Consider the following 26,341-nt stretch of genomic DNA (forward strand, 5'->3'; position numbering starts at 1 on the left):
AATGCTTCCAAAGAATTGTCCAAACTGTGTGTGGGCATTGAATACTCAGGATCTTGGAGTAGATATGACAACTTAAATCTAAACCAATACTCAAACTAATCAATCCTCTAATGTGACCGTTATCATCTTCCCAAACTATTTTCCTCTAATGTGACCGTTATCATCTTCCCAAACTATTTTCTTCCACTTTGTCTTTGGCTTAGGAATGAGTATATATGCCATGATTATCAACGATACACTTGTCACATTACAAATTGAGATCAACAATTGATTACACCCCAAAATTAGGCTACAATTGACCTAGATCACTATGTATGAGACCAAACTGAGGTCTATGCTTTACAATTTCAAAACCAAGCTAAATTCTGAAAGTAAAATTTTGGATTTCAGTCACTATAATCCGGTAGCACCACTGTAAGACAAAAAAATTTATGCACTTACAAAAAGAATTGCGCCTGAGTCTGTATGAGTCCAAACAAAGGTTTCAAAGTTACTAAAAATGAGATCAGCGATTTACAAAAACATTTAGGAACAAAGATTAGAAAAAACTTGCACCACTATGTAGAGCACAAAATTCTAGCTCAAAACAAAACACAATTGCTTGTAAAAAAGGATTCAGGATCACTGAGATATAACTGTTTGGAAATTGCCTCCACAATTATTTTTCACTGTGACATTTCCAAATTTCAAATGGTTATATATATAGCCTAATCGATTGATTTAGGAGTTTTTGGACCTCTTTAATATGATGCAAACCTTTGATTTGCACCACCAAGTGTAATACTCCCTCCCTAATAATGAAACTTAGTATCGATAATTCTATTTATAATTGTTCAAATGAATATAGATGCTTCATAATTGGATAATAATTTATTAAAGATGTAATAAACAATCAAAGATAATTCCTTTAGATTTCAATCAAACAAATTGTACAATTAGCCTAATATAAATAAATGTCTATCAATAAATAATAGTATAAGAGATCAATACATAACTCTTTATCAAATTAATAACATTTACTAAACTAATAAAATAAAATAATCTATATTATTAATTTTTAAAAAATGCATCTATTGTCTTACTGAATGAAAGGGTCATTTGAACCTAATTAGTTGACCCCACCTTACGGTACATTGTAACCCTTCAAAGTCTGTATTGGAGCTATATATAATAGGAAAGGAAACTGAAAATATAAAAAGGTAAGATATAAAACATACATATCCTAGATTAATACTAGTTGGCGTCAGTGAAGCGAAAACCCATGTGCCACGTTGGAAAGGACCCACACAACATGAACCAAAGGAAGCGAAAAAAAAAGAATCACATTGTATATACATTCAGCACTGAACACTGTAGAGTATACATGCCAGTAAGCCACCTCAACTATAGAGTTTGTCAAATTGATGCTCCACTACCAAGCACAAATGGTCACATCAGGAAAATCGAGTACTATCTGGAAACCCACATGGACAGTACGCCAACCGTATAAGACAGATTGCAGGCAGGAAGAACTTCGTACGCAAGGAGGAATAATCTGAGTTGACCCCACCGATTGGAGGTCTGAACATTGTTGAACATAAATGGGATATGTAATTTAATAAAGATATATGTATGGTTATCAATATGCCAAGCTTATTAAATATGTTATAAGGTTATGGTAAATAGTGAGTATAGGTATAAATGATTCTATTTATATAAAATGGACACATTTGTGATAATAGAAATTGGATAACACAATGAGACTCGAAGCACGGAGCTTGTGAGATAATAAGATCTCCATTGTTTGCCAAGTCCGAGTATCAATGTGCCAGAATATTCTGATGATGTCAACATATGCATATGTGATTGGCCTTGGATAGAGGATGCCCGGCCAAGAAGAATCTTAAGGGGTACGCTTTTGGGAAGATGGTGAGGTAGCTATGAGCTAGGAAGTCCGATCCGAAGACATCCTTAAGATTGGGGTTAAATTAGAGGGTAGAATAATATAGTTAGTTTTGTTATTGTTGTGATTTTAACCATTATTTTGCAGATATTACTTGTCCCAAACTAACCCCTAATAGTGGGGACATTACAACAAGCTCCAATTTTGACCTACAATAGAAAGCCATCAAATGCAAAACCTCAAATTGCATTAAAATTTTCTCAAAATAGGGTATGCAATGGTGATGCCCAAATAGCTTTATTTGCACTTACATTTGAATCAAGCAAATTTATACTTCCTGAGGAGTCTTCACACCTTAAGAGGTTTGATAACATGTAAGAGTTGCTCTGATACCATGTTAGAGTTTTAGGTGACTCTACAACACCTTAGGATCAAATGAAAGACCAATATAAGTTTCTTAGGAGAATAACAAGACAATTGCATTAAGATGCAAGAATGATATATTGATATTGGACATAATAGGCCTGCTTATATAGGCAATGCAATAAGAGAATATGATAAGGAGAAGATAAGTTATGACTCATACAAGGTGGAATCACATGTCTACTAAAAGTGGATCATCCTCCATCATGCAAATGAAGCATGTCCAAAATGTGGAGGATGATAAACTAAAGGTGGATCTCCCACATAAAGTGGAATGTGATAACAACTATCAACTCTTGAAGTTGAATTTTTGCTACACCATGTGCAAACTCCTAGATGTCCTGTATCTAAACTACTATGCGATGCATCATCCTAAGTTGGCTTAAGTAAAGTGTAATTAGTGAATATTTAACTACACCAACATATTTTTTTAAAATAACTATATAAACATATTTGCATTATGCATTTTTCTTCTGTATTAGAATGCAAAGCACCTTTGATGTTGCTGATTTTTTTTAAAACTTTGTATGCTTATTCTTGGGGAGTAGTTCACCTTTAGGTTGTTTACTTCTGTGGAAGTCTGGTTTCTTATTTTCATTGGATTCTTATGATGTTTAACATCTGAAACCAGAACCCTACAAACAGAAAGCTTTGCAAAGTATTCAAATGTACCTAAATTATGGCAGAAGTTATGCCAAGAAAGGATTATTGCAATAAACCTGATGGAACTCTAAATTTTGGCAAAATTTAGCATCCCAAGCACCATTGAAAAGAGAATATGGAAGACATGGTGAATTAAGGAATCGCAATGAGTCTAAGGTAATGATATATCTATAAGCAATGATGGGGTCATGGCTGAGAAAGATAACATTTGAACAAGAAAAATATCCATATACGGGCCTTTAACGATAAGCAAGCCTTAAGGATTCAATTTATTTTATTCTTCTCTGTGCTAATACTGGAATTTCAAGTAATGCTCGTGGATATAATGAATATGAGAGAGAGATGAATCTTCAAACAACCTCACAATTAGAGTGACATAATATTCTGCGCTAGCAGCCGTCAATAGCATCTCACCATCATATAATGCCTAGACAGGACTATCCCATATGTATTGGATTGATATCAAGATTATTGTAATGTCTAGATTGAGTACAAATGTGATACAGGAGAGGAATCAACTATGATTATTGGAAACATTGCTATTGTGTGCATCCAGGGTGCCAAGGGATTCATGTATTGGTTTAAAACATACCTAATATGAAATAAGTAAATATCCAAATAAAATTTATTTCGAGCACAAAAGTTATGAAATGTTTGTCCAAATATAATTTGCTAAGGTCGGTAAATATGATTAAGAGCCTGTGCAATTAATGTGAGGCTAGACAAATAAGTTGACGACATGGTAAGAAATTTTGCAAGTATCTAGACTTATAATTTGCAAGGCTATTTGGCAGCCCGATTAATCACCAACAATTAAAAGAGAATGAGATGAGAATTATATATATATATATATATATATATATATATATATATATATCACCAAAGACATATGAAGACAAGAATAGAATATATATCTTGCATCCAGGTGTTGAAGGGCATCATTAGTCATAGCAGAGAATTTTTGAGCAAATTGGGCAAACAAATCCCTTCCTTCCAAATAGCGGGTACAGACTATATGCATTAGTACACATATCCGACTGTTTGGGAGTTCCAAATAAAATAAAATAGACATGAATCAAAGTGGAGATAAAGAACAATGCCAAACCATTGAACGGACATCGTTGAATGGAGAGGGGTGATAAACAACAAATAATAGCAAGAAGGAAGGATATACATCATCTGGTTGAGCAATGACGTTGATGGAAGCAACGTTGAAGTCATCGAACATTAGATGTTGTTAATAATTCACTGGTAGAGATGGAATTTTTAAAGTTGCATCCAAACCAAACATGCGTACACAAAGGTTGAAAGCAATCGGGGTATCTTCTATTTCAAAAGTGTTGTTTCTAAGAATGATTATCATGTGTTTCAAGCGAAGTATAGAATCAAGAATATAATATCATATTTAATATGATACGATTTAAAATATTATTAGGGTAGTTTATTTAAAAGCAGACATGACTTTTTAAAAGGTCACAATATCATGTATAAGTAAGGGATAAGTCATTTGTAAGAGAGATGAAGAAAATAAGACATATCTGGACAATGACAGTCATACACTCTAAGGAGTATTTTATATTTATTTATTGTATGGAGGAATAAGGAGTTCATTATGACTTTGTAATAAAAATTCTATTATTTTATATCAATAAATAAAATAAAACGTTTTTTGTTTATTATTAAAGGCGTGGAGATTTAAACTACAGGCGAATCGTCCTTTGTAAATATTTTTGGAATTCTGTATACAATTTAAACGTCAGATAAGTGGACATAATCATTTAGCATTTCGAATTTGATCATTACAGATATTGTGAAATATTAAATCATTTTCGTATTTGTATCTAGTTTGCCTCCCCGCTAGAGGAGTTAAAATTCAATCTGGACTAATTTAAGATTGCATAATATTTGGTCTGTCGCATCTTGATTATTTAATTGTTGGCAGTAAAGTGTGTAAAGCATTATGAAGTTGTACGTTAAAGTTCACTGAAGTTGACTCAATTGCCCAGATGAGCAGAGGCACTGGTCTTTTTATTATTGAAGTTAGAAAATCGATATATTCCTTCTGCAAGTATCAAATTCATTATTAATGAACTTTATACAAAACATTCAATTATCAAGTATTCAACATCCAGTTTCATTTTGATCGAGTTCGAGGACCTTGCCAACCGAAGAACTCCAAAGTTTAAATTCGCTGTAGAAAAGCCTTGAACCAAGCAGTCAGCGTTTGAGGTGAAGGTTTACCCGCTTGGGTGTAGCGGAGCCTGAAGTGTAGGGGAATCGAGAAGTATTCCCGTTCGTTGGCCAGAATTGATTGAGGAGTCCTATCGGAGAAGTGGTAGGCTCTTGGATTTCCAATCTGCGGTTTTGGGAACCAACAAAACCTACGAGGAAAAAGAGTAAAAAATGAAATGCTATCATAAATATTACTGACAGGGAGAGGAGAGATTAATGAGATCAATATTATCATTGATGAAACTAAAATTGTTATGAAAAACTTTTGATCTGCCTCATATGGTCAATGCTTTGATGCGAATTATTTGTATAAATATCTGCTGCAGTATAGAAACTAAGTAAATCAATGATTTGCATAAATTTATTGTAAGTGATCTCAAATCTATACATTCAGAATTTTAATTTTTTTTCATTCATTTACACTGGATAACTGTTGTTTGTAATGGAAGCTTCTCTTTATAACTATCAATTGCAATGTTATTGTGTGACTATAATTCTCTGATTTATCAAGTTTTGTCTAAATAGATGAAGTTACTCATGTGATTGCTTATTAGAGCTCTAATTATATTTGCAACTACAAATAAAGTGGTTTTGCTGTTTTGATTTGTTGAACTAAATATACCTTGTGTTAATCATTGTAGTCGGTGCTGGATGATTTATCAAAGGAGGTAGGTCAGCAGATAAAAGTGGGCAGTTTTCTTAGGGTGGAAGTTGGTGAAGGCATCCAGAGGTAAAGTTCTAAATATATATTTCTGCATATAAAGTCTGGCAAAATATGCTCATAAATTTAAAGGTCTTCAGTTCTGAGTATTCAGACTTGGTACATTTTCATTATCTTTTCCAAAGTGATCTTTTGATTCAATTACACTTGTACTATTTTAGTTGTACTAACTTTGTATTACCTTTTGACTACATTATGTATCTGGTCTTGGTGAATTGACTGGCACAAACAAAAATCTGTGCCACCTTGGCCAAAGTTTTTTAATTATATTTTCTAAGCATGACAGACATGCGATCAACTATCCACCCAACCTTAGTCGACTTGATATTTGCAAACTCTTAATGGTTACACTCAACCAATTATTTGTGAACATGCTCTTGCTGCATTCTATATAATTGGATTGACCTAGTTTCAGTTAGAATTGCACATCCGCATATGGGCATAGTCCATAACTCTACTCAGCATTGTCTTCTTACATATCTTACATAAGTAGTTTGTGTAAGGTTGAGTTCCAAGACAATATTATCATGAAGGCTGTTCACTCGTACCATAGAACCACATAATACTGACCAAATTAGTTTACCATGGAAGGTTGATTTAAAGAGTTTACACAATTGCAGATTCTATTTATGTAATTCCACTGCAGATTAGGCTCACTAGCCTACTGAAATTTTTTTGCATGAATTAAGACTTGGATTACATAGGGATCAGTAAATCCATCTTTTCCTCTATTTGCACTCAAATACCTGCCATAGCTGCACCCTAAATGCATATTTATAAAACTTTCTCTGCATACTACACATATACATATAAGTTCTATCTCTGCATCATATATGCATACATGCACATGTTGTCTTTGCTTTTACATGCATGCATGTATGTGCATCATGATTGTGACGTAACATTTCCAAGCAAGATACTGTACAACTGAAAATGTTGGTTCTTTATAATAAGTCTACATGGTCCAGGTTGATTTTCTGCTAACTCTAGTTCTGCGAGAATTTTGTTTATTTTTGACACACCCCTTCCAAACTCTGGTCTTGGCTTAGAGGGAATTAAAGGGTCTATTTTACACAAAAGAATTCCTGTTTTAATGCGGCTACAACTTCCTGGAAGAGTTTAGTAAAGATTCAAGATTAAAAAACAATGCATAGCTCAGAAATTTGCTGCATACCCTTGTGGAATGGTTACAGAAGCTCACAAATGAGTAGGGAATATGTATCTAAAGCATGCTGTTTGATTTTCTTAAGTTGATTGATGGTCTCTAAGTATTATTGCTATAATCTGAACCCAAAATAGTACAGTCTGTACTGCACACATTTTCTTCTATAAAGAAATTACTTCAGAAGAATTTATTAATAAAATATGTTTCTTCACACACCATTGCCCCTTATGAGAGCATTATCCATCGAGCTCAGCTTTAAAATTTGAAGGCAAATGAAAAATAGGTGAGAAGAGTGACAATTTCTCATGCCTGCAAATCGTAGCTGAGATTTGAAACTATTCTCTAGCTCAAGCTTCCTAGCTCTACTGTCCATGCCTGTCTCTTTCAAGCAAAATTGTTCCCAGACAAAATAAAGTTCGTAACTCCCAGAAGAACAGAATACTGATACTTCTATTTAATTAAAACAGATTTGAATATTTTTCTCAAAATTAAATAACTTTAACTATTTATTTAATTTTCTCACCTCAAGTAAAATCTATGCATTTACATTTAATTATATCATTCCACCTCATTAATCCATGTGCATTATAGATGTCACCTTCTCTGACCATCGTTGTCAAGCATCAAGAATTCATAAGTTAGCTCAAAGATATGAAAGTTATGCTACAAAATTTTGCTATGTTATTATTGTTTATTATTTGATTTAAGCATAGATCTTAAGACTTCATTTTATTTGTGCATTGTAGAAGATTTGAGCTCCACACCATCTAGCTGCTTTCATATGGACTTTGCAATTGAACTAAGTGCCCTTTGGGAAATCTTAGACTTCATATGTATTTGTGTGAATTGCGAGTTTGGATCTTGCATTGCATTGTTTCCACTATATCAATTTATGTTTTCACATCGTTCACACACAGATTCCTTATTGATCATTTGGCAAGCCTCATTATACTATATCTAAACCCATAACCTATTATCACATTTTCATAACCTATTATCACATTTTCACATCATTCACACACAATATCCTTTTTTATCATTTGACAAGCTTCATTATGCAATATTTAAACCCATAACTTATTATTACTTGAAATTAAAATTCATTTGTCCTCTTAAAACATTAAATTGCTAATTTTAGAGTCATTTTTTAATAACATCAATATAACTCTATTTAAAAATTGAAGTTTCTACAAGTATATTGAGAAATCATTAATGACCTAGGTATGAGATATGAATAAATGTCAGTTGTGTGTCATTCAATTATGTTGGTATAATTCGATGATAGACTATTCTTGTGGGGAAACTCCTCACCAAAAACGCCTCACACCTTATTTTTTTGCAATGTCGAGATAGGTTATTTGTATTGCCTTCTTTCTATAGTGTAATTTCAGCGCATCTCGTGCAGACTTTGTTCATTTTTCCTTACTTGCATTGTTGATAGAATGATACAAGTTGACATCACATCATTTAAAAAATATATTTACAAGAAATGCACATATAATGGGCTAGATTGAGTTCACAATTCAAAGACCTAAGTAAAACACAAACTAAAAAAAACACTGTGGTATTTAAAAATGCAGTCACTTAAATCATTATGTATTTTCGTCTCCATCTAACTAAGAGATTGCATATGTGGTTTGCAATTAGGATTAAGAATTAAGTTTTTTATTGGTTTTTCATCCTATGACATTGAAATTACTGTCTCAAGGAAGTTAGGTATTATAGCAGTTGACTTATTTTCATTTTTTAGTCTAAATTGAAACAAAATATCTTTATTCAATCACTTGTTCCAATGAAATTTAGAAATATTGTTTAGTATTTATTTTAGACTTTTTAAGACTTTTTTTAATGAAAATTAAAGCTGCCTAACAAGGGGGATAACCCTTCAACAACCACGACTAGAAGTCGTTAGAAGGAAAACAACATAGATGAAGGGGTGCTTGAAAGAGCATGCCAACAATGGTTGAACAATAGAACAATAGCAAAACAAATGCTGTCAATGACAAAACCAATACACTAGCACAAAGGCGAGAAGCCTTGCACGGGGGTGGAATGACCAAACTCACCGCAAGTGGAGAAAAGTGGAAGTTAGAAGAATAATTCTTCCTGCGTTGTTGGACAACCATCTTGGCAATGCTATCCTTAGGGTCTCCAATAAAAGTAACATTGTTTGGGAAGTTGTCAGCACATTGGCCAAAGTGTTGAGAGAGCTGAACTGTGGTAGGAGAAGCTTGGAGTTGAGAAGGAACAAAGGCAGAAAGTGAGGAATGGTCCATTTTATGTTTTTCCATGATGGTGTGAAATCCTCAATTGCGTTCTCACAGATTGAGGGAGGGGTGGAAGTATTTCCTTGTAGGAAGCATGTGGAAGGGGTGGAAGCATTGTCAGAAAAGAATTGGGCAGGAGCATCGCCACCACTAGGCAAATGGGTTGAGGACCTAGCGACTTGAAAACATGATACATCTGTGGGACCCGCATGAGCTATTAGGGAAACAATATAATAAAAACATAACATAATCTAAATTAAAATATAATCCATACCTTTAGAGATTTATTATTAAATTTTCTTATTTTATCATTATAATAAACGCTTAAATATGAACACATAAATATAAAAATGAAATGGCACCAATAAATTATAATAATATAATTTAATGATGTCACCTCATCAATATACTTATGTGAACGTATATAAGAGCATATTATAATAATAAAATAAATTTAAAACTCTTCAACTCCTTATTTCTTTTCCCTAAAAAATTCTCATCAAATTGAATTCATGTTGTATCCGAATGGTCATCTTTGAAACCGATAGAAGCCAAGGAGTCTTGGCTAAGTCTTTATGAAGCCATGATTGAATTGGATGGATCGTACCTCCTATCTTTGTATTCTCTCCTACCTCCATACTGCTGCCTTTTCATATTGAGTCAGGTTGGAAGTTCACAGCCGAATACCTTTCCTCATTTCACACCCCAAATCCCTATTTTCTTTTAAAACTGTCGGGGACTGAACTGTGGAATTTAGCCTCAAATTAGTAGGTGGACAAGAGATCCGGCTAGAGCAAGGGAGTCACAATCCAATCATAGGTCACAACTCCTAATTTCCTTTTATTTAGTTTTCAAAGATAAGCCAACTGAAAATGGATCTTCCTATTTTCAAAATTGAATACCATAGAAGCAATGTAAATCATGATTAGATTTTACTGAGTTTAATATCTATCTTCAGCCGATGCATAATGATAGAGTTGAGAATAAATTAAATATGTTTTTCAAATCCTTTTCTCTCTGATTTGAGTATCCATCCATAGCCAGCTAGGCATGTTAAATACAGATCAATTTATAATATTAGCTATTGATATTCTGAAGTGTATAAGAGATCATTCACTGAGTATCCCTGAGTATATATCATTTATGAATTCATTTGGTAGTTGTATCAAACTTGATTGATTACATAAATCCTCATCAATGCACATGTTTTTATAAATTTTCCAAATATATTTAGAATACTTTTGACACTAAGGAATTCGTCGGTAATGTGCCATACAATTGGTGGAGGTTTAAAATTTACTAGTATGCTCATAATCTTGCGAACATCGAGGAATTCATCGACAAAGAAGCCATGTAATGGCGAAGAGGTGTATATAATAACAAGGTGATCATAATCTTTTAGACACCTAGGATTCACCTGGGCATAGAAGCCACAGAAGGGTGAAGAGGTGGAATTAACCTGCAAGAATCAACAATGGAATCAGATTTGGATAATGAATAATTAATAGCTCCTGCTTGATCTTGTTATTGTAACTCCTACTGTCAAGTCTTGTGGTGTGCATAAATACCAGGATGCTCAGTAGATGACAGATGTTCCAAGTCCAATTCTGGGTAGGGAGGGCCTTTCTCGTTAAAGATTGTCTGGGGAATTAGTTGTGGTACAAGGTTGGGTGGTTAAACCCCTGACAATGTTTCACCTCTCCCCAAGTTGTCAGACGAACAACAGACAAAGATAAGCTATACATTCAATTGTTGTCGAAAAACATGTATTATCACTTTTTTGATGTATATGCAAGAAGGTAAGATTAATTGAGTTATTTCATCATTACAGTTATTTTACACTTAGATAGATTTATGGATTGTCTTTCATTTATATGAACATGGAATATGAGCATATCTTCTAATCTTATGTTGATGCCATAGTTAAACAATCAGAAAGAAAGGAATAATACAGTGGTATTTGAAGCCCTAATTGATTCAGTGGTATCTGATGCCCTAATTGATACAGTGGTATCTGATGCCCTAAATGATCCAGTGGTACTTGAAGACCTAAATGCTATAGTGGTATCTGAAGCCCTAAATGGTCCAGTGGTAATCGATGCCCTAATTGATATAGTGGTATATGATGCCCTAGTTTAATAAAGTGGTATTTAATAGTAATCGACATTTGTTTTTGATTTTTGAGAGAGCAATTTTGGATGGTAGTCGTTATATGATATTGTTATAGAGGTATTTGTGGACTAATTTGGGTGATTGCAGAAGCATCCCTACAATGTTCCTTGGTTCAAATTCCGAGGTATGTTGATTTTCAATTCCATAGTAAATTCATGGATGGTGTTTTAAGTTCTTAGTTAAGAATTTTTTTTTAACTGATTTTAACCGTCAATCTCATTCATATGAACGTGATTGATATAATAATATCAGATTTTTGCAATCCATTGCTAATGTGATTATGCTTTTCGATTTGATTGCATATGTTTTTTTATCATCAATGTTTTAGATCACACTCTGTGATCCATCATCAGGATGAGAGAAGGATGTAAGATGATTGATATAACTGTCTTCCTATGAAAATGAAGTAATAACTGTATTGTTTGGAGTACGTTAGTTGTTCATTAAGATCCAAGAAAGCAGGTTGTTACATATGGTATCAGAGCGCTTGGTCCAACACTGAAACCTTGAGCCCAACATTGTTTTTGAGAAACTGAAAATATAATGTTGAAAAAGATTTATTATGTATAACTGGATATTTTACAATCAAACTAGAAAATCACACTGGGAAATCATTCAAAATAGTTAGGAAGGGTTGAGATGATATAAAATGAACAAATGTATAAACTGCAATATCATAAAGATAAAACAAAATTAAGAAAATGACATGATTGGCAAGTCGAGTGGTGGTGATCGGGTTGTTGAACCCATTGAGAAATCTTTGGCCAAGGTAATTTATAGGCATATGTGCCAATCTTGAGATCACTTGTTTGTCCGTAGATGTTAGTTATATAGGTATAAATGATGGGGCACTCAAACCACATAGGAGCTCGGTGGCTGGACTGAAAAACATCCCAAGGAAGCCATTTTAATATGTTAGAATGTGTGGGGATAAGTATGGTTCGAGGCCAAAGCTTGCGCAATCCAAAATAGTTTCTATAATCTTGATAAAATGTTATCAAAATCCATGATGATGGCTAAATAATTCTTTTCTGTTGAATGTTCTCAGCATTTACTTTATACAATTATATTCCTGTTCTTATGAAATGGTAGAAATAAATTTTTATCTATTTTGAACTTGAACTAAAGGAAAACAAAATCGTGAACCATGATTATTTCTGATGTTGATTAAACGACAAGATCATTTTTTGCTCCAGTATGGTGTAAACACACTTGCATAATTTAAACTATCAGTGCTTGTTTATAGATGTAAACTTTGACGAGATGGGCATGAAAGCCTAAGTCATACAAATGGAAAAGATAAACTTCTAGATAATACAGATGAATGATGAGCCCCTCGACAAGAATCTTATGAGAATTTGTTTCAGATGCTTATGATCTTGAATAGATGTATGATGATCTTGCATAGTATATCATGCTTTTAGCGTTTGACGCATTTCTATACACATGCTGAGCTGTTGTATATTGTTTGGAGATAAAGTATTTATTCTTATAAAATGTTAAGATGGGCATAGTGGCTGAGGATACATAAGTTATGATCTAGAACTTCCTAGTTGAAGAATTCCAATTTTGAATACTTATCTTACTTTCAGTAATTGAACCCTGAAAATTCTCTTAAATGAAGATATCAATTTGGAATCGAACTAATGATATAGTAAGTGTCTAGATGAGTATGACAGGAATATGAAATAAAGTTGACTCAATTGATGCTATGATGACCACAAGAACGGTAAAGTGAACTCAAGTGAGTACGTGTTTAATTTTATGATATCATGTAAGTATTTTTTTGGAAACATTGAAGTAAATATGGATCTTAAGTTTTGATTATGGCTTTGGTTTTGAAACAAAGAAATGATATTGCGATGCTATACATATATCTTGTATTTGGAATATTCTTTTAGTGTCTAATTTGCAGAGATCATCGAGGACAATGAAACACAAAGAGGAATGGTACCTTATATTCCAATTTTAAAATACTCCTTTATAATGTTCGTTACAATTTCAAGTTCATCGAGGACGATGAACCACATGGGGAATGATATGTTGCATCCCAATTTTTGATCTAGTTTAAAATATAGCCATTGAGGTTCACATGAAGTCAATTGGTAGTTTAATTTGTTATAGTCTTGTGAAATGGTAAGATAGATAGTTGTTATAATTTCAAGTGAAGATAACATGCTAGTTGATCATTAATCACGAATTCATGGAATTGAGAAGATGATTAACGTTGTGATTATTTATAATTAAATAATTTATTATGATAATTTAACTATGGAGAATTTCCTTGTAGGAAGCATGTGGAAGGGGTAAAAGCATTGTCAGAAAAGAATTAGGCAGGAGCATCGCCACCATTGGGCAAATGGGTTGAGGACTTAGCGACTTGAAAACAAGATACATCTGTAGGACCCACCTGAGCTGTTAGAGAAACAATATAATAAAAACATAAAATAATCTAAATTAAATAATACATACGTTTAGAGATTTATTATTAAATTTTCTTATTTTATCATTATAATGAACACTTAAATATGAACACATAAATATAAAAATGAAATGACACCAATAAATTATAATAATATAATCTAATGATGTCACCTCATCAATATACTTATGTGAAAGTAAATAAGAGCATATTATAATAATAAAATAAGTTTAAAACTCTTCAACTCCTTATTTCTTTTCCTTCTTTAATTCTCTTCAAATTGAATTCATGTTGTATCCGAATAGTCATCTTTGGAACTGATAGAAGCCGAGGAGTCTCAGCTAAGTCTATAAGAAGCCATGATCGAATTAGATGGATCATACCTCCTTCTATCATTCTATTCTCTCCTATCTCCATATTGCTGCGTTTTCATATTGAGTCAAGTTGGAAGTTCACAGCCGAATACCCTTCCTCATTTCACACCCCGAATCCCTGTTTTCTTTTTAAAATTGCCAATGACTGAAGTCTGGAATTTAGTCTCAAATTAGCGGGTGGACAAGGGACCTGGCCAGAGCAAGGGAGTCATAGTCCAATCATAGGTCACGACTCCTGATTTCCTTTTATTTAGTTTTCAAAGATAAGCCAACTGAAAACGGATCTTCCTATTTTCAAAATTGAATAACATAGAAGCAATGTAAATAATGATTTGATTTTATCGAGTTTAATATCTATCTTCAGCCGATACATAATGATAGAGTTGAGAATAAATTAAATATGTTTTTCAAATCCTTTTCTCTCTAATTTGAGTATCCATCCATAGCCGGCTAGGCATGTTAAATACAGATCAATTTATAATATTAGCTGTTGGTATTTTGAACTGTATAAGAGATCATTCATTGAGTATCCCTGAGTATATATCATTTATGAATTCATTTGGTAGTTGTATCAAACTTGATTGATTACATAAATCCACATCAGTACACATGTTTTTATAAGTTTTCCAAACATGTTCAGAATAATTTTAACACCGAGGAAATCATCGACAATGTGCCATAGAATTGGTGAAGAGGTGTAAAATTTACCAGTATGCTCATAATCTTGCAAACACCAAGGAATTCACCAGCAAAGAAGCCATGTAATGGCGAAGAGGTGTATATAATAACAAAGTGATCATAATCTTTCAGACACTTAGGATTCACCTGGGCATAGAAGCCACAAAAGGGTAAAGAGGTGGAATTAACCTACAAGAATCAACAATGGAATCAGTTTTTCATAATGAATAATTAATAGCTCATGCTTGATCCTATTATTGTAACTCCTGCTGTCAAGTCTTGTGGTGTGCATAAATACCAGGATGCTCAGTAGATGACAAACGTTCCAAGTCCAATTCCGGGTAGGGAGGGCCTTTCTCGTTAAAGATTGTCTGGGGAATAAGTTGTGGTCCAAGGTTGGGTGGTTAAGCCCCTGACAATGTTTCACCTCTCCCCAAGTTGTTGGACGAACAACAGACAAAGATAAGCTATACATTCAATTGTTGTTAGAAAATAGGTATTATCACTTTTTTGATGTATATGCAAGAAGGTAAGATTAATTCAGTTATTTCATCATTATAGTTACTTTACACTTAGATAAATTTATGGATTGTCTTTCATTTATATGAATATTGAATATGAGCATATCGTTTAATCTTATGTTAATGCCATAGTTAAGCTATCAGAAAGAAAAAAATGATATAGTGGTATCTAAAGCCCTAATTGATTCAGTGGTATCTAATGCCCTAATTGATACAGTGGTATCTAATGCCCTAAATGATCCAGTGGTACTTGGAGACCTAAGTGCTACAGTGGTATCTAAAGCCCTAAATGATCCAAGGGTAATCGATGCTCTAATTGATACAGTGGTATGTGATGCCCTAGTTTAATATAGTGGTATTTAATAGTAATCGACATTTGGTTTTGATTTTTGAGATAGCATTTTTGGATGGTAGTCGTTATATGATATTGTTATAGAGGTATTTGTGGACTAATTTGGGTGATTGTAGAAACATCCCTACAATGTTCCTTGGTTCAAATTCCGAGGTATGTGGATTTTAAATTCTATAGTAAATTCATGGATGGCGTTTTAAGTTCTTAATTAGGAAAATTTTGTTTAACTGATTTTAACTGTCAATCTCATTCATATAAACATGACTGATATAACTGCCTTCCTATCAAAATGAAGTAATAACGGTATTTTCTCGAGTATGTTAGTTGTTTATTAAGACTCGGGAAAGTGGGTTGTTACAGACTCAGGGTCGGCGACCGAACTTGGCAAGGGCTCAAAAAATTGAAAAATCCATGAAATTCAAAGATTTTTAAGGATTTAAATTTTTTTAATGCATCTTTTAGTTAATTAACATCAAATATACAATAATTGAGATAAATAAAAGCTACTTAATACACATACACAATTTTGCATAGATCACATAAGTATAAAAGAAAATTTCTGAAGGAAAAACTGAATAACACAATATAAAGTAATAAACACAATCTCACTGCAGTGTCATATGTCTACAATATTCATGGATTAAAAAATCCGAAGACTAAGGCTCATCGTAGCCTATGTCCTATGAGTACGCCTAAGATAAGTCATGGAAGACTGTAGAGCCATCCTCTCTCCCTCTGTGGCTAAACCTCATCCTCATCCTCATTGTCATTCTCAACCTGACCCACATAATCCTCATCATTAGACTCAGATCCATCACTCCTAGCCTTAGGGTCTTGCACTCTATCTCTTTATGCTCTAGCCTCCTCGATTGCCATTGCTATTGCCTTAGCCTTCTGATCCACATCAACCTGCTCCATGTCTTTATCACTAAAGACATGATCAACAATCTCTGTGTTCCACTTTGCATGTGGATCAACCGTCTCATACAATTGGTGATTTATCAGTGCCTAGGATCTATCTATGGCGAAGGTGAAGGTTGTATTGAACAAAGACAAGAGCATTCAATTTTTACACTACCAACCTGTTGTGCTTCTTCGAGTGTATATGCTTGAAATATGCTTGAATATACTCCAATTACGTTCACATCATGATGCACTAGATGTCTAGCTCAAGATGCGAATTGCAATCTTCTGTAAATTTGGCACCTTAGCACCAAACATGTCCCACCATGCATCTGGAACAAGAAAAATTTAAATCAATTCAATAAATTTGACTTTATCAAATTAAAATGGTAATATTTGTAGAAATTAGGATGTAGAATCATAGATTTTTATTAAGCATCAATTCTGTTCTATTTTTCTTGCACAACTCTCGTGCAAATAAGTCCCCTTGAGCTTTCTTAAACAACTCAATCTCACGGACTGCAATTGTCCCAACTCTTGAATTAGGTGACATTCTCTCTACAATATCATAGAGGCCACTCCACAACTCATCATTAGCCTTGAAATGTGGGCTGAATTGGTACACTGGATTAATGAAGTAGGTTGCTGCATGTATAGGCCTGTGAAGTAGATTGTGCCAATGTCTATTAATGACATCCCATATAGGCCCATGCCTAATTCGATTTCCTGCAAGAAAAGAGCGAATGGTCTCCTTCACCCTATCCATGCCCTCATAAATGTAGCCTATTGAGGGCTTCTGTTCATCAACAGTTCATAGGAGAACAACAAGCAACTTTATGAACTGCATTCATTATGAAAGTTGAAAGAGAAGTAATCAACTTTAAGTTTTTCTTTAAAAATTGAACAATAATTTATATCATAATTTCATAAACAAAAAAGTTGAAATGAGGACAAAAGGAAAATTACCTTCACAATCTTAGCGATCGGTGTTTGAAAGGAAGCCTCATAAATAATGTGATCAGCTGTAACAATTCTTGCAGTGGACTTTGCATATGATGATGCGATCCACTCCTCACTTACAAACATGTGTCTCAAACCTCCCTTTGAATCAAGCAAGGATTGCACTGTGAGAAAATTGGTTGCAAATCTAGCGACCCCCGGACGAGACAACTCTTTTTGTTCTGTTTATTTCCTTGTGAGGTTGAGGACCTATGTATGATTATATATGAATTTGCATACACTCCTTCCTTGCCCTATATTGGTTTTTATTCAAGGGAGTTTACCAAGATCCTCTAACATGAGGTCAATGCAATGAGCAGCACAAGGGGTCCAAAATAAGTTAGGGTGTCTCTCCATAAGAAGTTTTCCTGTAGCAACATTATTTGCTGCATTATCTGTAACTATTTGTACCACATTCTCCTCACCCACGTCCTTTATCACTTCATCCATTACTTGACAAAATTATTCAACATTATTTTTTTTCCCTTAGGCATCAATTGATTTCAAAAAAATTGTTGCCCGTGAAGAAAAAGAAACAAATTAGTATAATGATCAATGATCAATCATAAATTCATAATTTATAAACTTAATCACTTAATCAAGATTCTAAAATTTTAAGTACAAGTTCTACTTCTAACTTTTTAATGTCTACTATTACCTTATGAGGAGGCAAGAAAGTTGATGAGTGTTCTACTCTTATCAGTTCAACCATCAGTCATGATGGTGCAACCCTTCATCTTCCACACCTCACGCTGTTCCTTAATTGCACCTTCTACATCAACCACCCTTTGTGTCAAAATAGGGCCTCCTAGCTCGTCAACACTAGGGGCTTTGAACCCCAGACCAAAAACGGTAACAACATTAATTGCAATTTGCCAATAAGGGGATCTAAAACAAATTAAATAAAATTTAAACAAATTAGTATATTATATTATTACTATTAAATTTAAAAACAAATTAAAATAAACAAAATAAGCATATTATTGTGTCTTGAAACTTGAAAGCAAGAGAAGTAACACATAAATTAAATAAATAAGTACCTTGCTGCATTGAATGAAATGTTGTTGTAGATGAAGAAGTTTCCAAGTGCCAATTTTGCATTATCATGCTTCTACTTGTTCCAACCCATGCTCTCAAGCACTTGGAGCCGTGCGTGGAACAAAGATGAAATCAATTGTCGATCTTTTCTTGAGAATGTGAGGCCCAACGGTCACACTCGTAGAAGCAGTAGCAGTAGTAGGTGGAGTAGGGGATAATGGAGAGTGAAAATTAGAAGATCCCTCTTGAGCTAGTTGTGCCATTTTTTCTTGTTGCCTTTTTTTCAATTCATTTTTTCTCGATTTTTTCCTTTAGAAGAGCTTGCATTTCTCACATAACATCCTGGGGTACTTTGCATTCTTTAGCATCACACCTAGGTATATGTGCTAGGTGATACGTCAATGTATTTATGCTTCCCTCATTATATGTTACATTGCAATGCCAACATGCAACAACTCCCTTTTTGTGGCCCAGGATGGCATGTTTCCAAGCCCTATCCCTTGCTATTGCAGTTGAGTTTGCATCAGGGTTACATGTAGTTTTAGTCCCCCTTCCACAAGGCTCACCCTAAGGCATGATGTCAATGTGGTTGCTGCTGCAATATGAATATATTATAAATAGAAAAAAGTTAGCATCAAATCAGATTTTGAAACTTTAGGGCCTTCTTGCTTATCAAGTTTGTTATCGAGATAAATTAGAATAAATCTAAATAGTAGATACTAGGAGTAGAGACTAAAACAAATGTAAACAAAATGGATAGTAAAAAATATGAATGTAAAACAATTTACAAAACAACACAAAGAAATGCAGCTTATTGCTTACATCTTCAAATTTGCACAAACAATGGAAATGCAAGTAGCTTTTTTAAGCTCCTCTCAATGCTTAAGTGCAAGTTACAAAGTTGCACAAACTATCAACAATCGATATGAGTGAGCCAATGTAATGGACACCCTAGAAATGCCCAAGAATTGAACCAATTGCTAAAAGAGATTGTAATGTCTTTGCATAGATTTAAAACCACATAACATGAACAAAAAAGAATTCATGCAAACTGAAAATTGAACTACTACTGAAATAATATTAGTGCTCAAACTAATAAAATTAAATACATAGCAACTCACTAATTACTCCAGCATCATAAAATCAAATATATAACAACTCTTCAACTCACTAATTATACTCAATCTGCGTGTAGCTGGAAATGTGTCCAAGCTGCCTGTTAATGAGTTGATAGTAATGAATTCCAAAGGCCAAACCTCAAGGGAATGATGTCTAGAATATGACAAGAGAGGATGAACGTCCTCTAATGCCAAGAACATAACTATACATCCAGATTGTGAATCAATAATACTAGAGCGTAAACCCACATCTACTGACATCTCTAGAGCGTAACATTTTTCCCTCTATCTGGCTATCTCAAATTCCCTATAAGACCTCCACAGGATGGCAAGACTTATAGCTCTGATACTATTGTAATGGGCATCCTGGAAATGCCCAAGAACTGAACCCATTGCTGAAAGAGATTGTAATGTCTTTGCATAGATTTAAAACCACATAACATGAACAAAAAAGAATTCATGCAAACTAAAAATTGAACTTCTGCTGAAATAATATTAGTTTTCAAACTAATAAAATTAAATACATAGCAACTCATTGATTACTTCAGCATCATAAAGTCAAATGCATAACAAAATCTTCAACTCACTAATTACGCTCAATCTGCTTGTAGTTGGAAATGCGTCCAAGCTGCCTGTTAACGAGTTGATAGCAATGAATTCCAAAGGCCAAACCCCAAGGGAATGACGTCTAGAATGTTACAAGAGAGGATGGACGTCCTGTAATGCCAAGAACATAACTGTACATCCAAGTTCTTGTCAAATGCAATTCACCATAATCCGATGCTAAACAATGAAGCTCCCACCTTTATAAATACTTCCCCTACGCCCTTCTAGAAGGAAATCAAATATTAATTAATTGCATTTGTTAGAAGCTTCCCCCTTCCAATAATTAATGCACTTTCTAGAAACTCCTCCCTTGCAATACAATAATTAATTGTGCTTCTAGAAAATTAAATTACTAGATGCTTCCTGCTTTCCAATAATTATTGCACTCTCTAGAAGCTTCTCCCTTGTAATACAATAATTAATTAAATAAATTAAATAAATTAAATATAAAGTCACCTTTTAATTTTAATTTATTTAATGATTTTATAAGAAATTAATTTAATCAATTTTCCCTTATTTCTCCACTTAGCCTTTGGAGAACGTGAAGGCTAAGAACTCCACTTAGTTGCTAAAAAGATGGAGACATTACAGCCAACCGGTTTGCTAATTTCTCTCTCAATACCCCAATACTCTTCTCTAACTCTTTTTGCTCTATCACAAGCATTAGCAAAGGGTGGAATGACTTTTTTAGGTCAAATGGATGCTATACAAAACAAGAAAAGCAACTTAACCTATTATTTAATTTATTTATTTCTCTTTTTTGCTTCAGCTGCCGGCAAGAGTCTCGGGCTTGGGACTTGGCGAGTCCACGTGGACTCTGCCGAGTCCGAGTCCAGGGGCCATTTGCCTCAGAAATGTGGACTCTGGCTCGGACTTGTAGAGTCTTGTAACTATGATAATAACTCATAAAATCAATCTATCATAAAAAATATATAGAGATCAATGCTAAAAACAAACACTATTTCCAGTGTTATACCATAAATTTATAATCAATACTCAAGATATAATCATAGAATCCTTATCTCTTTGTACTTTGGATGGACAAGAACTCTGCTCTACAACAGAACATTGTCACACTGAAAGATTATATACTCTCGACAAAACTGAATGCAAACCATCCTTGTTTCTTGTGAGAAAAACTTGTAAATCAGTACGAGCTTTAGAACAACTGACAAAAGTATCTTTAAATCTTTTTACCAAAATATTTCATCATGAGAAATTTTGTTGCTAGCATCACCACAAATTTGCACTGTAGGTCTTAAACTTAACAATAATATCCCACAACCCGTCTCCAAATATAAGTGCAGTATTCAACAGAGAAACATGCTCTTAGATGAGTCATTTCATCTTCAATAGTCAACACCATCTCCAAGATTTCAATCTAAACAGGTCATCATCACATACATTAATATCTCAACAAGTTATTGTAATCCTCTTATTGACTGAATGCAAGTAATATTCCCAGAACCATCTATTCTATAAACTTTTTCGAATGATCAAGGACTCTAGATATTATGGTAACCTTTGAATGCATGTAATGTGCCCCCAATTTATGGGTGTGTTGTATGGTTTTCTTAGTGCTCGTAATAACTCAAGCAAGAAGCAAAAACATACTTCTTAATGGCATTGAATGAGTACGACAACAAATAATCTTCCAAAACACGACAATATGGCAGACTCAACAACGTCCATATCTGCTACCAACTTGGAGGGTGAGAGATACATGTATGGCAATACAATCATATTGCTCCCATACAATGGTTAATTTATTCTCAATTCATTCACACCCCCTTAGGCGTAGATTAGGCATAGAAAATAGATAGACACAACCAACACGAGCCATGGAAGAATAATGGCTGGCCGATGACTAGTTTTTGTTGATATTGTAGTACCACTTTCAGTGATTCTATTGTTTCAAAGAATAATGACCCATTTTACATGATTCAATAGGATTCAACATTTGTCAAACAAAAACTATCCAAAGCCAATCTTCTAGCTGAAGAAACTGTTCTCCTGAAAAGAATAAGCATTCTAAAAGCCTCACAAAATTATACAAAAACACTAAAAAAAAGAGTCTTTCCTGTGATTTCAGAACATGATTCAATCATGACTGATGACACCAGAAAAGAAAAGAAAATCTTATTTGAAGATGTACTGACTGTTCATTCAACCAATCATCTATATCTTGCAATCAATACCATTCAAGAGCCTTTATTATGAACCGTTGTGACACATGATGGTGGAAGAATTAGCACAGAGATGGGTTTACAACATTAATGGACATGTGTTAAGGTTTTTGGATCTGTTCCAAATCTAATAGCACTTCCATAATGTTTTGGTATGTGCTTTCCAAAGGGCAGCCAACTCTCTAATATAGGATGAAGTATGGATAGACATGTCGCTTCACGGGACATGTCTATTCATTAGAATGTAATTAATGTAATGACAAGTAAATATCTCATATATTCAATATATTAATATATATATATTATATCTCACACTTATATATATATATTTGCACTATAATTTAGTCAACTAAAGCTACCAATTATTAACAACATGAGTAAAATTGCAAAGCACAAAGAAAATTCCATAGTAACACGGGGACGTGTTCCCCCTCTTTTTGCCCCACATCCCGGAGACTTGGATGCATCGGGGACTTGGGGACTCCGTTCCCCCATCCCCAACAGTGCCACTAGATTCTGCCACCTCTGTCAAGGATGGGGGACGTCTCGGTGTTGACTATTTATGTTCAATGTTCAATGTTTCAATTTGATGCAATGTTCAAGTATTTACTCTTTTATATCTTTATATCTTGTATTGCAATTCATCTTTTCATAATTCACATTTTAAGTACCATATGTATTGTATAAACAACCCCCACCACCATCACCAAATTAAGGCCCTTGTGTCCCCGCATCCCGGAAACTTGTCGCCCTATTCCACCGCCTCCCCATCTCCTAGGGCGGTGTAACTGTGAAAGAAACTAAAGATGGCTCAGCTGCTCACATAGGAAATCTTCAAAATTAAATGCTTCTCATACACTAGTTATAGATGCAAGGTTGATACAAAGTCTTCAATCTGAGAAGACACTTGCACATCTGATGAAGAACAACAATAACGACAGCCTTGAATTCTGTCGATAAGAATGCATAATTTAAAATAGAACAATCACTGCCACCAGTAAGAATGAGTACATAGACGAATGATCATCACACGAATAATAGACATCATCCAATGATGTTGTGGAAAATATGAACGGCCTTAGAGTTGTTAATGATTTGCAGCTTGGGCTGGATTATTCCTATCGATGAAATCAAATGTATAAGTGGCCTTTTGGCCTTGATCATTTGATCTCTATCCATTCTATATAATACTCAAATTGATTGTTATGATTATGGTTATCATAATGCATGATTAATAATCATGTACGTATATACACACACACATGATCGAGATTAATATAATAATTATTAATTATATTGTTGTGTATCAATATCATATTATATTAATAATGAGTATCCATTATAATATGAATATCGATATCATATTATATCGACATTGAGTATTGAATACAATATGAATATGAATATCATATGAATCGATAACAATCATTATACTATGAATTGATGTTGAGTAACAACTTCATAATAGTTGATAATGAGTATCGACTTTATATTTCATACGATAATTGGTATTTACATTGATAACAGAAAAGATATTGGTTACGAGGAGCATGTCTCACGTAAGAGACATGTCCATATGTGAACAAAGTTCATGTAGGGATGTGTCTATGTGAGGTATGCCCCATGTAGATATTTATGTGCAAATCTGTCTATATACTAAGTACAGAAATAAATAAGTGCAAGCAAGGTAAAACAGTGAATTTTTTTAATTCAAGATTAAATTTATTATATATCAGCAATATAGTAATATTTATATATTACAGATAATAATATATCAATGTTACATTCATATTAGGCAAGAGCCTACAACACAATGGTAACTTGTGAGCCACTCATGTGGCAGATCTTGGGTTTGAATTCGCTTAACACATGAAATTAATTAATTACAATAAATAACAATAATTAATCTAGGCTTCCGCCTTTTACCGATAAAAAAATAATTTTACATTCATATTGAATTTATATTTACATAAGTTATATTTGAACGATATCATTCTCACCCTATATAGAATTGAATATACATTTGGAGATTGGTGTTTAAAATTTAAAAGAATACCCATAACCTACAAATCTGATCAAAACTTAATAAGAGAAGTGAAACGACATAAGCATGAAACTGTCGTCAAGTCATCTGACAAACATAATTGAAGAATACATGTGATTAAAAATTGATATAATAAAGTCTTGCGGTGGAAACAGTGCCTAATCATCTCCCACGGAGAGTCCAGATCATAACAAATCAGAGAAACGTGATGCCAAATCATCAGAAATATTATGCTGAATAAAACCACATGAACATAGAAGATTTCATAAACATAACTGAGAGATGCTAAAGTCCGAGCACCATAGAAAACCTTTAAATTGATACATAGAAATGCCGAAGGCCATAAACAAATAGAACCATGACTGAACAAGACTGAAGGAAGAAGAAGCAAAACTTAAGCACCAAGGATAGAAAGACTTAAGAAAGAATTGAGAATAAACATCTCAGGTGAAAGATCTCTGATGCTGCTACATAAATATTCAACACTCTTAGTTGCTGTTATCTAAGCTGCTCTGATACTGTGTTATTGTTTAGCCCAGAAATAAAGATAAACAACAATAAACAAAACAAGAAAAAAAGGGCACATAAGGATGAGGAACCCTCCAACTTGAGGGAAAAACTCAGCCACACCATAAAAATATCTCTTTTATTAAAATAGTTAATGTCCGAGTACAATGTGTTCAACTGAATACAATACTTGCCACATAAAGCATATATATATTGTATTTAGAGACTTCATATCATAACTGAAGTTCTCTTCATGTACCAATTGTGAGTCTCTTCATTGCATGTCGCTTTGAATGTCACATGACTTTTCATATAATAAAATATCAGAAATTTAGAATGAGAACCTAGCACATCTTGAATGCCACATTGTGCTCACTTGGTTATGCAGATGTATCCTCTTAAATCTCTTCTCTAGCAATAAAGATCTCTTTCGTAGCTATAATCTTCAACATAGAGAGCACATATTGAGTGGTTTAGTAAGAGGGTTGAAGGAGATTGCGCAAGGTTTGGCAGAAACAGAGTGATTCCCCCAAAACCACAACTCACTCAATACCAAATCACGATCTTTAGAAGAAGAAAATGTAGCAATAAAAAACTCTTTTACACAAGGGAAAAGTTCAATGTTACTAGATACAAAAGATCACCAAGAATCTATGCTCCACGGGGACGCGTCCCTTGCCTCTGTACCCTAGTACCCGTACCGGGTACGAAACGGGGACGCGGGTACGGATTTTGGCCGTACTCTGCGACGTCCCTTTTTAAAAAAATTCAGAAACATCCCCGAAACGGCCAATTTTTTTGGGTAGGAAACTTGGGGACGGCCAGCAGTATCGGGGACAGTTTTGCCGTCCCCTATCCGTCCCCGAAACTGCTGGCCGTCCCCTTTTTTCCAGTCAATCTAGTAAAGGCAAACCATCCCCAAAAAAACATTTTTTCCTAATTTTTGTTGTTCGTGTGGCCCCTAGTCATCTTAAAGACATAATAACAATATGCAAACCATATTTGGTCCATTAAAACACTAACTCTTCTACTCATTTTTCGATTTAACATACTTGCTAAGAGGAAGGA

The 26,341-nt window shown here is 33.9% G+C and overlaps 1 protein-coding gene across 1 annotated transcript in view; it reads left to right on the plus strand.

Moving 5' to 3' along the window:
- Nucleotides 1–26,341, plus strand: part of LOC149579810 (translation elongation factor Ts (EF-Ts)) — a 120,385-nt gene that overhangs the window by 56,342 nt on the left and 37,702 nt on the right. The window contains exon 7 of the mRNA XM_089786985.1: nt 5,842–5,930. Within this exon, the coding sequence (XP_089643111.1) occupies nt 5,842–5,930 (89 nt within the window). The remainder of the gene's footprint in view (nt 1–5,841; nt 5,931–26,341) is intronic.

Source organism: Cupressus sempervirens, chromosome 1 (assembly GCF_028749045.1).
Source record: "Cupressus sempervirens isolate cs-2001-9-10 chromosome 1, ASM2874904v1, whole genome shotgun sequence".
Lineage (NCBI taxonomy): Eukaryota > Viridiplantae > Streptophyta > Pinopsida > Cupressales > Cupressaceae > Cupressus > Cupressus sempervirens.